We start from the raw sequence: 17,064 nt of genomic DNA on the forward strand, positions 1-17,064 counted from the left end.
GTGGTCAATGTACTATTTTTCTAAATAGTCAATGCTTGTATGTTTATAAGCAGTTGCTGGAGCTCATTTCAGTTATGAAGTATTCAGTGTAGAAGCTACCACGCTGCTGAATCCTGAATGCTGATATATTTCGTTCCTGATGGCTGAATGAAATGAAAATGGAAAACAGTAAACGATTATCGATTTAAATTCGAACAACATTTTTTTAAAATTACAATTGTATTTTCGGTTCCATTCATGGCACACGCTGGGTTTTTTTATAATTTTATTTTTGTTTTTTTTTATTTTTGTGCTTGCAAGTTGCAATATCAATTCAGAAGAAATGTGTTTGAGGGTATACTTATCTCAAGAAGTTTTAGATGCCCTTGGCATAATTTAGGTAAGATTTTTTTTTCTTAATTTTAGCAAATACACTGAATGTTTTAATTGTGCTAACAAAACTCACAATGTCCAGCTGATATTGCCGCTTCATTTATAAATTCCCTCTCGAGTTGCCATCAGCCTTGAGAATGTTTCTGTCTCGAATGAGGTATTTCTTTTTTTTTTCAAGTGCGTCATCGAGTGTCGTATATAGTATATATCGTAAACTCCCTAATACTACCTCAGTACACTCGTGACGGATAATTATTTTTTGGGTAAAATTTAGCCAGTTGCGGATCCAGTTTCCAAAACTAGAAACATTTACAAATTCCAATAAATTTAGTATTTTGTTCTCAAATTCCAATAAATTTGGTAGTGATTAAACGATTTTTATGACGGTTAAAAAAATCACTATCTAGTTGATAACTTTGTTCACATTTCGAACAACTGACTCGTGGAAACAAATTACAGAAATCAATCAGAACATCTAGTTTTGTAGGTTTTTCTTTCTTTCAATAGCAATAGCTTATTGAGTTATTGAAACACCGAAATAAAGTTTTAATTGCCGAATCAATGTATATATCATTACGTCAAATAAAAAGTCGGCCTAATTTGTTTCGATCTTTATTTATAGTTTCGACTATTCATCATTATAATTAATGACAAATTACTGATATTGGATACGTGGATGAGGACTGGCTCGTTGAAACTATTTACCAGGAATTGGGACTATAAAGTAATAAGGAAGCCAGTATATACGATTTAACCATTTTTGGGTTACCAGTACTGAACTGCACCTTAATTATTTTATCGATTGTAATCATCCGTGGGCAAAACAGTGACCAATAAGACCACAGCTAAGTTGAGCTAACAATTTCCTTTATTGACAATCAACATTTTTGGACAACTGCTGTGAATAAGAAAGTTGGTAGATACTAAACACAACCCTGTCGCCTGAAATGTTTATTGTTTAGCACTAACTTCTGTTTCGTAACTTCCTATGCGAAGGTTTTGAGACATACGATCTCGATATTACGATATTGTCAAACAGCCTTTCATACACAGTACTTTATATTTATAGTTTCAGCCAGTATCTCATCAACAAGAATAGAAGGCATTATTTATGAACAGAGTAACTCTCTTTCCGATTTTTATAAAGTTTTGAAATATAGATAAATAAAAGTAAATTAATAAATGGGAATTCTTAAGGTTTCAAATGAGAGATTAGTGCGATGACCAATGACCAGTTCCTGCTGCGTAAATGCGGCGCTCCCATACAGATCTGATTTCACGGTAGACGTCACATGACCGGAAATTATCGCAAAACAACATCAACTTTTATGTATTTAAAGCAACAACGGTAGATCATATTATTATCTGTATAGAAAAATGTGTTTGTGGAGGTATCATAAGGGGATTGCTCAATGACAACACTGTTTAAATAATATCACAAACAATTGTCGAATGGCTGCCAAGGTATCAACTCCAAGACACCAGACGTACGGTTCGAATTCACGCGTCGGACCTTCTTTGTTAAATAAACTTGCACCGACAAAGTTCATTCGATGTGTTGTTGAAATGCTCGATGATTCTATCACTGAAGTGGATATTGAGGTTTGTGGAATTGTGGCTTTTTTCAGTACATGTATTTTTATACAGCCTCATTCCAGATATTGGATTCAGATGTACTATAAGACGCTTTCGCTTGTGATTATGGTAAGAAGTTCGACGCAAATTTTGATATAGTCATCTGTTAAATGTCAATCGACTTCTTCAATCGAGTGCTTCAACATTATGATGAATTTTGCATATTTTTACACTTCAATGAACGCTGCTAATTCGATGACGATGCTCACTTAGAAGTTAGAATTTCAACAATCATAATTTGGCCCAAGATTAAAGACAAGAGAAAGTTTATACGTAGTAAATTCAAAAATAGAACGAAAATTTAAATTGAACACGAAAACGCTTTCTGACAGCTTTAGTTTGCTTCAAGTCAAAAGGCTTATCGCAAAGTTAATTGCTACATAATTACAGCGTCTGCGTTAATTTGCGACTTTATTTTAAATTATCCATAAACATTCGTAAAGTGATAATGTTCACAAAACTCCTACACGTGCTTTCTGTATCGTTGATTGGGGTAAAGTATCTGTATAAGAGTCTTTCTCGTTCTCACAGTCAGAGTAAAAAGTTTGTAAGAAGCGTCATTTCCGTCCAAAAGATATATATTTTGTACTTTTGAAGGATTAATAACAATATCACAATAATAACACCATGATTTCACTTTTAGCGATATCAAAAATAGGTACAACGTTAACTTACGATTGTATCAATTTCGTTTTGTTGTGTATTGTTATTAACAAAACATATAAATATTGACGGGTGTTTCTGCTTAAATAATTTATATATCTTATGAGTTATGTTGGCTCAACTTCTCCGTTCTCGTGCTTTAAACCAACTATGAACCAACAGAGCAACGTTTTTGTGTTAATAAATTACTATGTTAAATTTCGGTTATATGTAGTTCTTTCACTTACTACAAATATTATACTGTAATCACAGCATGCCCGAACGAATTGGGTGAAAACAGGTTATCCAATAAATAATTGTGCTTTGTGTGTATTTCCCCTCTTTTATATTAATTTTTATAGTTTCCAGCTGTCTCAAATAACATAGTTTTTTCAAACATGAATAGTGATTAGGACATAACCAAATTAAGCATAGTAAATATTCGATTATGACCTGTAACAACTCCAATCTGTAGCATTTTTCCATTCAACTTCAATTGCTAGCAACAGTTGGTTGAATTATGTTTCAATGATATTATCAACTACTTCGGCCAGGGAAAATTTTGAGAGCAAAGCTACATTTCAAATGCATTTGAATTTTGAACAGAGGCAATAGTTTTAGATGTTTTTTAAAAAGATAGCTGCCACAAAACTCTTTTCCACTAAGACCAGCTTGATTTTTGTTTTTGTATGAAAAGATAAACAGAATATCCTGCTCCACCATATGCATTAACAAATATTGCAGACTTACCACAGACACAACAAACTTCATTTTTAAGCTTTGTTTTATGTGATTTTTACCTCATACATGCTGAATTTAATCGTTGAAATTGGGTGCACTCTTTATGGAAAACATTTATGTATAATTGCCAGAATGTAATAAATCAATAGAAAGTTATATAAACTGTTATAAGACCTCTTGCTCACAGGATTGATTTAGAATCATAGGAATGCATAGTTAGCTAATTAAGCCTAAGGGTCAATTCTAAGGGTTCTGTTCTTGCCACATCCAATTGGTGGAATACATTTACCTAGCAGCTGGGATTAGTCAAGTTGAAAGCTATTGAGCAATTTTTTGTACACTTTCCAGTTAGAAATTTTCATTTAAGGTTGTGGGGAACATGGAATGCCTTAAGAGGTATTATAGGGATAATATATTCACTGAAGTCAAAGGTCTCACCCTAATGATGTGCTGAAATCTTGCATTTGAGACCAAAGAAATGAAAACTTGATTAAGTCATGACAACCCTGATGCCAACCATATAATGCGGCTTCTTTTCTTTTTTTTTATTCTTTTGGAGTGAGTAAATTCACACTATGTAAATAATCCACACACAGTACACAGCCCCTAGCATGCTTTATCTTTGTCTCTTTCTATAAGTCAATCCAAAAAATGCTCCTCTACTTTGGGTTATCCTATAAAAGGGATAATACTATGGCTATTAATAAAGCCTGGTTCTCATGTGTATGTGCCTGATGATGAAGGAAAATATTCGAAATAACAAATGACTCCATTCTTCTGACACTAACACTGACTGTTGGTGACTTATGTTAATCAGGCTTTTTGCCAGCTTATTGCTTAGCTGCATATAAATGTAACTGTATGGCTCAGGTCTATAAACACTTCCCATTAATACAGTCGGATTGTTAAAATTGTTAATTTATACGTAAAATAAAGTTCATTTTTAACGAGATTTTCTATTAAATATGTGCATCAATACACGACGGACCAACTACGGTGGTCAGCATTGATTGGGAAGCGCCTTTTCACATGTTAATTTGACGACTTTCAATAATAATTTCCGACTTCTTGATCTACTGTACCATCCATTGTCGGCGAATAACTAGGACGGACAAAATATTTGAATAACTTATAACCCGTAAGCCTCGTTCGCATATGTCACCGACAGTCGAGCGATGCATTGTTCATATCCAGTGACAAAGAGAATTTGAGACCTATGATACATACAGTACGAAATAATTCTTTTTTTTAATATCTGAAGAAGCTTTTAGCCGGCGGGTTGCGTGTAATTTTGTTGTATTTTTTTTACCAGAGTCGTTCAAGTGGCGGCGTGCTTTTCAAGAAGATAATAAATGAATTGAATCTGGCTGAACCTGATTACTTCGGTTTACAAGTTTTTCGAAACTTTTCTTCCAAGCCTGTAAGTATATTTTAAATTTTTCTAATGTCATTCACAGATTCACTTTCCACGTTGTCGATACTGGGTGTAGCCAATAGGCCATCGACAATGCAAAAGGCATCACATGTCTAATACTAAAATAATGCCTACTGACTGCATTGTACATAAAGTGACTCGATTGGCTTTCTGTGTGCAAAATAACAAAAATAAATATTCAATGTGTTTATTTTTTTAAGACGGGATGGTTAGAACACGACAAGATTATTAAGAGACAACTAAGAGGTATTGTAAATCTGTAAGAGACCACTGACCACTTAAGACTCAACAAGACACGATACTCGTGTGCAACTGTTATTCTGACCTATGGAAATGAGAAGCGTTGTTTACCAGACTTTGTTCATTTCATGCCACATGTTTCTCAGCCTTACTTAGTTAATCGCATTGCAGGCCTTAATGGTGTTTTTGCTAGACCTTTAGTAGATTCTTACCAAATTAATATAATATATAATTACTATAGTATCTACTATTAATAACTTGCAGTAGTTATATATAATGTATAATTACTGCTAGTTTCTATGCAGCAATGAGTAAAAACGTTCGATTATAATTGGACTTAATTACTGTACTTCACTTCATGTGGTAACTAGTGCATAGTCATAGACCACTGATCGCAAAAACGTGAGGATATTGCATTAACTTCTTTCATTTTTTAGGACAAGTGCAACCATTCAAATTTCGTTTTGGTGTACGTTTTTTCCCAACTGAACCATCCAGAGTTGCTGAAGACTTAACAAGGTTTACTTCCTAGCCAAGTAACTTTGATAATAGGCTCTTAGTGTCTATAATAGTTATAAGTACAGTTGTTACATGATTGTTATTATTTTTAGGTATCATATGTTTTTGAGCATAAAGCAAGATCTCAGAAATGGAAGGTAATCAACATTCTTGTATCATTCAGCCTAGATCATTTCGTCCCATCGTAAGGGTGGAATACGATAAATACATACATCGTCTCCCAGAAGTAGTGGAATATGATTTCTACGAGAGTTTCAATTTGCATTCAAAGTTTAGACGAAACACAACAACACTTTAGACGAAATATATTAACCGAGAAGCTTTCGTAATATAAACATAGCTACAAATAGCTTTTTCACAGTTCCTGAGTCAGGTGCACACAGTATTACAAACTTGGCTTGGGCAGGAAAAGTCAAGTGAAAACAATAGATGCATGATTTCGATATTACGGGTTTACTATAATTTTTTCATAAGGATACAGTAGTGCAGTAATTCAGTGCTATTATCTCACTGAAATGTTAGCTCATTTCATGAATTTTTTTGCCGTAAGACCATATAATGAACAAAGTTGTTTTTCGCCACCCGAACATGTAACTCATATCTTCCCACAACCGACTTAAAATCTTTTCAAAAGCGCACGATATAAACTTGACATACAAAGTGAGAATATAGACAGTCATAGACGACAGTTTTTGCCCTAATTTGGGTAAGATATCATTTGCGATATCATCATTAGCTGATCAATATACATACCCTCAAGTCAAGTGCCTCATCGTGCATTCGAGATATAATACCGCTCACTTACTCATAAAACGTACATTAGTGCTATTAATAGCATGACTATGGCCGTGGGTGAACTAGTCCTGTGTCATCATAACTCGTAACTTGTTATCTGGATAATATAAGGGCTTCTTTTTCCCTATTCATACGAGTACTGATTTACATAGCATAAAAAATGGCAACCGCTACTTTATAGGGAAATAGCAATAAAAAGTTGTTCCTTTTTGAAGGAATGCATTATGTATATTTTTTCAGCTTCTTCCTGTGATATTTTCGAACAAAAACACTTACAAACCGCCATCTTCATTTATAATTAGATCTAATATCTGACGTCACGACAGTATAAAAGTTCAAAATAGGAACGCATATAGGAACCAAAAAAATTATGCAGATTATGAAAAAATAATTAGGATAAAATGATATTCTCAGTGATTTAATTCGCGATGTGGGGTAGATTCCCAGTCACTTCCGACGGCGACGAATAATGATAAATAATTTTTATTCTCATTTCTTTCAAATATTCATTTTTCTATAATTTATAATTGCTTTGCCTGTTATTCAAAGGTTGTCCTGTCCAAAAGATACCGCTGCTGAACTGTCTTCTTTGATAGTCCAGTGTAAGTATTTACAGTTATATTGTTATAGGCTGTTGTGATAAAGATGAGATGTTTGTAAGGTACAATTATTAAGTTTACGAGATTATAGTTAGGTAATTGCAAAACGTCTCATACAATTTTCCACTCACACCCCGCATGTCTACCCCAAAATAATGTTGGTGTACAATATGTAAAAATGCGGACAAATGATCAAGGTACATTCAGGTAAATTATCAAACCAACGCAGACATTATCCAAGACAACCATGTCTGTATTAATTAACTATACGTATTCTGTGTTTTATCTTTTGTAGCTGAAACTGGGGACTATCAACCGAATTACTTGCCTGATCAATATATCAGCGACTATCAATTAATCCCCAACCAGGTTAGAAAAATGCATTTTACTTAATTGTCCTGTTTTCGTTTTTTAATTGGATAAAAAAATTCAATGGATTTGCAATGGATTTGCAATTTTTAAAAAAAATATTTCAAAAACTGCATTTGACACAAAATAGCGTCACGACTTCATCGATTAATATTTTTAATTAATATTTTTCTGCATTTTTTTTAGACCGCCGAGTTTGAAGATCGAGTGTTCCATTATCACAGAGAGAATGTGTAAGTAACTCTATCACTTCACCAAATTTGTTGAAATATAAGGGGATCGATTATTATTTATTAACCTAAATGATGATGACAACTGCACAGCCCACAAAAATGTCAACAACAATAAGTTGTCTTGAAGTTGCCATGGCGTTAGGAAAGATGGAATCGGAATTCCTTTAACAATATAACCTTTTGTCACGGAATGACTTGACCGTGACATGTGTTTGGTAGCACTAGGATCAGAAGCACCAGAAAAAAAGACTGAGAGGAAGAGAAATACTCTATACGAGAGGCAACAGGATTAGGAGTAGGAATAGCGCAAGCAGAACTACATAATTTGCAATAAAATCAATAAATGTTTTGTTTTATTTTTCTGTTGACAGAGGGCTTAGCCCAGCTCAAGCTGAATTGAAATTCTTGGAGATCGCTAAAAGACTCGAGCTTTATGGCTCTGAAGTGCAAAGAGCGAAGGTATAATGCCCTTACTAATGAGTTACTTTTGAGGCGATTTAAGAGATTAAGGGGGGTAGTGCGTAATACACGTGAGGGGGAGTGAATTCTTGGATCGTGAAGAATTGTGGTGACGTAAAAAAATTATAAAATATGTATTTTTAAAATAGGATTCTGAAGGATATGATATCGAGATCATTGTATGTTCTGAGGGCATAAAAATTTTTCGTGAAAATAAAAGACTTAACGTCTTTGCTTGGTAAGATATTCTGTGTCCACATCATTAATTTGAACAGATTAAAATTAATTTAAATTATCTTGTGTTCAACGAAATCCTATCGTTATATATTTAAAGACAATATTTTTGTAGGTCAAGAATAGAGAAGGTTTTGTTTCAGCGAAAAAACTTTGAGGTCCAGTTATTACCAGACATCGATAAGGTGAGTTGTAAATAACTGAAAAGTTCTGGGGATGGTCATCAGCATAGCGCTTTCGTGCAACAGCCTCGGATTTTTAAACTCATGAAGGTGTACGAAGCCTGCCATTGAGGTAGGCAGAGCCTAAGCATATATGAATTGCTAAATCAAGAGGGGGGGTGGGAGGCAGTGGACGGTTATCCGCGACTTCTAGTGAAAGTAAAACACCAAAAGCCATGTGCCAATTTACCTTGACTCTATCAAGACATTCTGTTGTGTCCTAAAGGAAGCACTTGTGCATGTGGTTTTTGACTTTATTAATTAAAGTTTTCTCTTAAAGGATCCTGAATCAAAAACTGTAGTCGGATTCATATTACCGTCGGTTACAAGATGTAAAGCTCTGTGGAAAAGTACTGTTGCACATCACACTTTTTATAGGTTGGTTGTACCGGGAGGTGTTAATACGGATTAAAGCGGAAAAAACGATCCTCTTATTTTTTTTTCTTACCTCAAAATAATCGTTACGTCAATCTTCGAAACTTTTCGAATATTTAGTCTGACAGTAAAAACGGCTTATTTGAGTAACTATTATATTTTTTCTAAAAAGTTCTATTCTCCTGTATAATTACAAAGTGTGTTCTGATTGGTTTTTAAACGTACACCCTATAAGATGTCACCGGCGACGCCATTTGCTTGAGTTTGTTGGCACACTTCACCGACCTATATTTACTTGGCTACATCTATTTTTAAGTGAAACAATTGTGCACAGATGTGTTTAAACAGCTGATTTCCAATTGCATTTTATAACAAGACTGTATAAAGGCAGTTTTATCTAGAAAGGCCGAGTATTAGAAATAAATGGCAAAATTTTGTAATTGAAGGATACAACTCTACTCGCATGACCTTGACTTCATCAATCTTCAGTAAATTATGCCGATACATTTCGGATAATTGTAGTTTCTAAATTTCTAAAATTTCAGAAAAAAATGAAACAACAGCCATCAATTTATTCCTGCCCCAGAAAAACAAGTTCGTCAACACACGTTACATGCAGCTATAGTAAAATTTGCCGTCATGCAATACACTTCAAAGTGAAAATTGACAACACTTAATTATGCATTCTGACTAAGGCAACTTAAACCACAAATTTTGTTTTGTATTTAATTATTCATTAGAAACACACGAACATTATCTGTTTAACTGACACATGCGTTGTGTTTATCATCCATTGCAGGAAGGATTATCGAGACAGATTGAGGGAACGACCAAAACTCATTCGTTTTGGATCTACCTATAAATACCGGTAAGTAACATTACACTGCGACAAAAATCAACAGTGCTTTTTTGTTTTGTCTTTTCAAAGATTAGTGGTTTATCTCCTTCATATCTTACGAGCAATATCAGCATACTTATATATCAACTCTTATTTTCCTGTACGTCTGACTGTATCGTTTTGTACCATACTACCATACGTGATAGACTGTAGGAGTTTGTTTTTGTGCATGATCGTCTCCAGTTGTTCCACCTCACGCAACAGTCCTAAATCGAGAGAATTAAAATTCATTATAGGTCTAGGTACGAAGAGGTTCAAGTAGGAACAAGATAGGTTATAATTTGTAGATGCAAACTTCATTTAACGAGCTTTTGCTATGAAATCCGACATAAAAAAAACATTGTTTGAACTCACCTTTCTCTCCTCGCAATTCGCAAACTCGATTCCGTTACACGGGTGTAATTCCAAAAAAACAGTATTTTTGGCACGTCATTTATATATCTGATTGTCGCTAACGTTCTCGTGACCAGATTGATGAAATTCTCGATAAATAAAATCATATATATATAGTCATAGTTGCCGAATTTTTAATACAAACCCCTTCATGCAATAGTCACGTAGAGAACGATGAAGGTAAATAAAGAATGACATATTCTGATCCTGCAAATATTTACTACTTAGGGATTGCTCTCTTGATTCAATATTTAGTATTACTGCAGACATTGAATATATTAAACTGCAGAAAACTTCACTCGTTATTGTTATAAGAAATACGCAGTTGAGGGTTTATAACATATTCCAATTAACATGTCAGTTTTGACATTACTGCCATGCAGTTATTCTTATTAATTGCTTGGGCGATTAAAAACGGTTTAATCATCTCATTTCTATAAAAGTGGAAGGACTGAATTTCAAGCAGTTGAAGCAGCTAGAAGGAGCTTCAGGAAAGAGACTGCTTTTCAAAGGTACGAACTGTTTAACACATCAACCTGTTTTTGTATTGGGAATTGGGATAAGAACCTTGCCGTTGGAAGACTTATCGGTCCAAATATTATTTCCTCAGACATGATTGAGGACTTGACGTAGTAGAAACTAATTGTTTTTGCATTTTTAGAACTAGTTCCAGCAGACACTCAGAAAAATCAATTGGTAAGATATTTTTTTTAAAATTTTTCCATTCCTCTAATTGTCATTTCCACTCTAATCGTTTGAGTTCGAGAGCACGATTGTGGATGTAAATATGAATAATGGCTATGATATAACCTAGGTAAGCTTACTGGCTCATCAATATCTGGCTCGGGCAAATTTCGCTGTGAAACCGACTCTGAAGTTACGTCAATGTCCACTACTCAAGGAAGGTATAAAAATAATTGTGTTTTCACTTTTTGTACCTCTGTAGTATAAATACGCTGTCAGATTGTCGTCTATATCCTACTGTACACTCCTTTACCGGTCGTGTAATGTAATTTATAAAATTTCAAGGTTTGTGATTTTTTTTTCAATTCTTTTATATAATTTCAGCTACGATGTTCTTAATCCATCTGACAGCGACTCTAGGTCACCCGCGAGTTTATCACCTGTTCGTACTGAAGTAAGTTCGTGTCCTTCCCGCGCATGTGCTGTTTTGTTGTATAAGAGAAAAAGCAAAAATCCGCGAGCCTCATCTCTGCGATCATGTGTCAAGTACAGTAGCGCAGTTTGTATCTTTTGAATACGAATTGTAAGATTAGATAGACAAGAGTTCTCTAAAAAAACGTTCAAAGGCCTTTTGAGTTGAAGATAGCGTTTGTTAAAATTGTCGGAATTCTCATTTCGTTTTTAAGCGTGCGCATACCGTATGCGGGGTAGTCAAGACTCTATTAGACACTCTATCGAAGTTTGATATCGTACCGTCTCCCGAAATACCGCTAAAGATTGTTATTGCTCTACAATGTTTTTTTTTGTCTCGCAGATGAATGGCATATTAAATGACGAGGGCCTTCTTGACATAAGGTACATTTTCACATGTCAGTTCATTATTTTTCAACATAATTATTCGTTTGACTCTTTATATGATAATGATTATTGGTCAGCACTGTTGATGTTAAATTGATATATCATTTTTTAGAAATATATCATATACAGTAGAATTGAATGATCGTATATGTATTTAATAATCACTTTTTATTTAGTGTTCAACCCAATAAAAACGGGCAGTTCGGCTTAAATTTCAAGGTATTTTTAATCATAAAGTGTAAAACTTATTTGAATCCCCCCCCCCCCCCCCCGATTTTTCTTTATATCTTTCGTATAGTGAATTTTTTTCATTTTTTATTTCTGCAATATTTCCCTTTGTTGTTTTGTCACAGGGTGGTGCTGAGCAGAAATTGAAACCAATAATAACTCAAATAGCACCAGACTCACCGGTAGGAGTCAGTTGTGTTGTGATGATAAACATTTGACCAATCACCTCACTCTGCATTTTTGCAGCCCACAATCCGACATAACAAAATTTAGTGGCGTGATATATTGGGGTGCGCACTTCTCTTGCCTTGAACCACTAAATCACATGCATGTTTATCAACCAAAAACAAGTTGATTTGGGCCTTTTTTTTGAACATGCGCACGCACAACATTATCATATAGAGCATAAACCAATGTCTTCTAATGCTGTAGTTTTTGTTTCATTCGAAAGGCAAGTATGTGTGACCCACAACTACAGGAAGGAGACGAAATTGTGTACATTAATGGGAGAAAGGCAGAACAACTTACTCATGAGCAGGTATAGCACTCTATTCATAAAATCGTTGATAGACCTTTCAGAATTTTGTAAAGTCGGTATCATAAACAGTGCCTTTTTTGTAGATCTGTTGTCTCATTAGATCAATTGGTCAGTCCGCAACGAACAAAACATTAACTCTGTCACTTCGACCATTTGGTAATTATTGCAATGAAATTTATTAAAAGAGTATGTGTTCTTGTTTATTCATAAATCCAATGTTAAAATCTAATATCAGAATTAATGCTTTACCACAGGAAGCATAGAGAACCATGAGATAAAGAACTCTGGAACAAATGGTTCCTCAAACCATGGTATATCTTCGCAATTGCTTACTTCAATGGCACAGATTAAACAGGTAAAATAGTTTGCGAACAATTGCTGGTTGTTACAAAGATTTATACCATCTTGGGTGGCATAAATCTTTTGTTCAACTGCAATTGCTACAATCCGAGTACCTTTAAAAAACGTCTGAGATAACAGCTGAATATATAATTAACCGCACTGTCTTAGTTGAATTGTTGTTCCCTCTCAAGTCTCAACTAACTGTATTTGAATATGTCATCCAAAATGGGGTACAATGGTACTTTCAATTTTCTTATGTACAGGGTCTTGAAAACGGCGACTTACTGGAATTTTACGTTGTAAGTGCAACCCTGTAATTGTTGTTGTTGTTCAGTTATTACCATAAATCATTACAGAGCAAGGATGGAAGCCTTCCCTATAAAGATCAGGCAGAATTAGCGATAAGCAGGGGCCTCGCGGAAGATCGTTAGCTAAGTGTGGGGGGTTAAATATTCATCTATTCACGTTCAGCATTATTAGTTTCTTTTCAAATTTATTGTTTTTACGGTCTGCTAACGTAAATATATAAATATTCGCCCCCCGCCCCTCCCCACTTCACGATCTTCTGCGGGCCATGGCGATAAGTAGTTTGTTTTGTTTCCGAGATTTTGGCAATATTTTCTAGAATCAGTCCATCGTCTACGCCCCATTTTTTATGGCTAACACTTATGGCTATATATTTGCATGTATATTATTTTAATATCGTGCTTGCTTTTTGAAGGACATGCCGAAAAAGAAACTGGAGTTATCCACCGAGACAGCTCATCTTCCAGAAAACAAGACAAAAAACAGATATCGTGATATTTTACCATGTAAGTAGATTGCGTATGTCAAGTTATTATTGATAATTAAGTAAATCAGTTCATAAAAGTCAGTTAATAGAATTTATACACATTCATATTTCATACAGCGCCGCCTATAAAACAATTTTCTACATTCTCTATACAATTGTCTCTACATTATGCAAAATATAGCAATGCATGCAAGGATTTTTTCTATAAATAATTCAATTTTTTTGTTTTTAAACAGATGATTTTAACCGAGTTGTGATTAGTGGAGAAAACGATTATATCAATGCTAGTCATATTCAGGTAACACCAACACAAATCTTGTATACTTAATCTGGAAATACATCATATGTACATTTCTTGTGAATGACTGAAACTACATCTTATGCATATAGTTAACTGCATGTTAATGCAATAAATAGATAGTTTTGTTTTCCAACTCATCCATCGTTTAAACTAAACGAACAACCGACCCCAGGGCTTCCAGGCTGCATTATGGCCACAATCATTGAATTTTGCCGTCAAGTGCAGCTAACAGAGTTTTCTCCTATATTGAAAAACTATTTTTAGATGGATATAGGTTATTCTGGGATGACCAACGAATACTTGGCCGCACAAGGTCCGCTCTCGGACACGTGCGGTGATTTTTGGCAAGTGAGTGATGACCTGTTTTTTATGCAAGTTTCACTTTTCCATTTTCAAGTTCAATTTAAGTTTGTTCTTCTTTAATTTCCTAAATTTTTTGGTGATGAAATGAAAGTATTCTGCACGGTTATGTTTTTTGGTGATAAAATGCCCTTATTTTCTGCTAGATGATTTGGGATCAGGAGGTTACTCTTGTCGTTATGTTAACAACAACCATGGAAAATGGCAAGGTAAGATATTCATTTATACCCTTTGATGTCGATATCGCCATAGGCTATTGGGCTATCGGCTTTGGCTTCAGTTATAATAACTTCAGTTGCATGCACAGAACCTGCGCAGTGAAAATCCAACGCATGCAGCTCTTAGTGGACGTTTGGGTCAACTGGCCGAGCTTGATTCTGGACTTCTGTTACATTATATAACTCTATAAGATAACTCAATTATATATAACTCAGTATACATTTTTAAACAGAATGTATGCATGTTTTTATTATAGACAAAATGCCATCGATATTGGCCTGAATGTGGCGAGCATTTCGAAGTCGGTAACTTTGAGGTGTCCCCTGTTTCCTCACGTGATTATTCACCAGCGTATATTCATCGCGAGCTTACAGTCACCGAACTTGAGGTCTTGTCAATATTCACGTTTATTTACAAACATTTTCTGGGATAAAGGAAATAATACTGCATGTCCACCTTCAACTTACATCATTTTTTTCTTTCCTTTAATAAGACGGATGAAGAGAGAACAATTCAACATCTGCAATACATTGCATGGCCTGATCACGGTATGTAGTCCGAGTGGCCATATTTGCGGCAAGGTTTTGTTTCTAAGATTGTTTTTTGTTTCTAATCAATTCTATTCTGATTCTAATTTAGGAGATGTCGAGCTATTGCTCACTGTACTGTTTTAAAACTCGATAATAAAAAAGCTCAGCGCGGTAATCCAGAGAGCTATAAATATTTTTATTCTTTGAATTAGGTGTACCAGAAGATTCACGCGGATTTCTCACTTTTGTTAACGAAGTTCGTCGCCACCGTTCAGCATCTGGTGCGCCCATTGTCATTCACTGCAGGTATGAAACTACGACCAGAACAACGGGGCATTGGGTAATACGCGGGGGGGGGGGGACGAATGCGAGGGCAGTTAAATATAACCCAAGCATGCACACCTTATTTGGTCATTAGGCAATAACTGTTATTAGTATTTTTGCACAAGTGAATATAACAAATTATTATGCTGTAATATTCACCTTCAAGTGAATTGATTTTTAATTTCTTCATCCACGCAGCGCTGGAGTTGGTCGAACTGGTGTATTTATGGCTGTAGAAACGGCTTGTTGTTTAATCGAGGCAGGTGTGGGAGTTTATCCTCAACAGATGTTGGACACTTTACGTGATCAAAGACCGTCACTTATTCAGACACCCGTAAGATGATATGATTAGATTATTATCTATTTTAATCACTGCAATAATTGTCAACAAAATATCAAACCGAAACCTTCTGAATTACCAGCAGACCAGTCTATATCTTGCTCTAGCTGCATGTAAACTTTATAACTACCAAAATTACCACTATTACCATAAACATTACATGTTCTTGTTTCCTTCAGGGTCAATTCAAGTTTACATGTGAAACATTTCTGGACATTTATCAAGGTAATACTGAGGTTAAGGATTGGGTTTCACACGATCCATTTTTGTCGGATCCAATTCGTTTCTGACGTGTGGAATGCAGTCTGTTATTGATCAAGTAGTAGTACATTGGCTTTAGTTGATATATGCCGCCCATCCTAAGACATCCTAAGACATCCTAAGATCCATCAAAAGTAAATTAGATCGTACGGAGTGACCTTGAAATGTATTGTAAGTTAAATGACTTTATACATGAGATGAAAAAGGGTGACCCAGGCCTCGTTTGTTTGCCATGGGATAAAGAAACGTTTGTTCTTCACATTATAGATCACTTCCTAAAAACCCAAGCAATGAATGGAAGATAAGTGTCCCAACAAAAATGTGAAGCATACATTTTCTGTCGTATGTTACAATAACCGTTGATGGCACTTCTTAAAACGAGGCTTCATGAAAGAGGAAGATCGATTCGTGAATGTAGAGTTGTCAAATGAAATCTGTCAACCAAATTAACCAGTAAAAAAAGATGACCTTGCACAAAGATTATTCTATTCTTGTGCCTGATGATTAAAAACAAAGTTTGATATAAAATAAATATTTAGTATATAAATTATAAATAACTGATTCAAATAGCTAGCATTATTTAGCAATGTATATTATATTATTATGATTAATAATTTACGCATAATGGGGTGACTTCTTTCCCCACAAGCTATCATGCACCGATTATAAGTTGAAACAATTGAACATCCTATATTTCCTTTCGGTAATAATAAAAACATTTCCAAGAACGTGATATTTCCAGACGAAGCTGCGCTTTTTGGGTTTCGCACAGTTAAAACTCGCTTAATGCCATCTTGGTTTAGAATATCTTCAGTTGCTTACGAATATATTTTTTTACTTTGTGCTGTGATACTGTTTATATGATTACTCCCTTCATAGCACATTCGTTCTAATCTAAGTAAAATTTAGTCATCTAGTTATTCTAGTAAACCCAATTTACTAGATAACTATAGGTCACTATCATATCACGAGCCTTTGAGTTTATAGATCTATATTAGTGATTGTAACACGGAACGGGAAGGTTAATAAACCACAAAGGGTCAAGTCTTGTCTTATCACTCTTATGAAACACTCGTCTTCTCTGTCAAAATGTGTTTCTGCTCCGTATTACTATAAAGCAGTCTCC

General features: G+C 34.8%; 1 protein-coding gene across 1 annotated transcript; it reads left to right on the forward strand.

Moving 5' to 3' along the window:
* The first annotated feature begins 1,078 nt into the window (after positions 1-1,078).
* LOC114517458 (tyrosine-protein phosphatase non-receptor type 3-like) lies at positions 1,079-16,487 on the forward strand. Its single transcript, XM_028537201.1, has 35 exons — positions 1,079-1,096; positions 1,746-1,974; positions 4,703-4,810; positions 5,026-5,071; positions 5,503-5,584; positions 5,677-5,721; positions 6,929-6,981; positions 7,274-7,347; positions 7,534-7,580; positions 7,952-8,039; positions 8,189-8,277; positions 8,389-8,458; positions 8,775-8,872; positions 9,669-9,737; positions 10,604-10,672; positions 10,822-10,856; positions 10,975-11,065; positions 11,229-11,298; positions 11,659-11,699; positions 11,879-11,921; positions 12,056-12,112; positions 12,382-12,468; positions 12,552-12,624; positions 12,723-12,823; positions 13,074-13,109; positions 13,532-13,622; positions 13,840-13,901; positions 14,169-14,252; positions 14,411-14,473; positions 14,740-14,871; positions 14,977-15,031; positions 15,226-15,319; positions 15,536-15,671; positions 15,857-15,902; positions 16,206-16,487. Exons 2-35 carry the CDS (start codon positions 1,825-1,827, stop codon positions 16,241-16,243), a joined length of 2,523 nt encoding a protein of 840 aa, XP_028393002.1. The 5' UTR covers positions 1,079-1,096; positions 1,746-1,824; the 3' UTR covers positions 16,244-16,487.
* Positions 16,488-17,064: the final 577 nt, after the last annotated feature.

Source organism: Dendronephthya gigantea, unplaced genomic scaffold (genome assembly GCF_004324835.1).
Source record: "Dendronephthya gigantea isolate DGI-Jeju-01 unplaced genomic scaffold, DenGig_1.0 000000F, whole genome shotgun sequence".
Taxonomy (NCBI): domain Eukaryota; kingdom Metazoa; phylum Cnidaria; class Anthozoa; order Malacalcyonacea; family Nephtheidae; genus Dendronephthya; species Dendronephthya gigantea.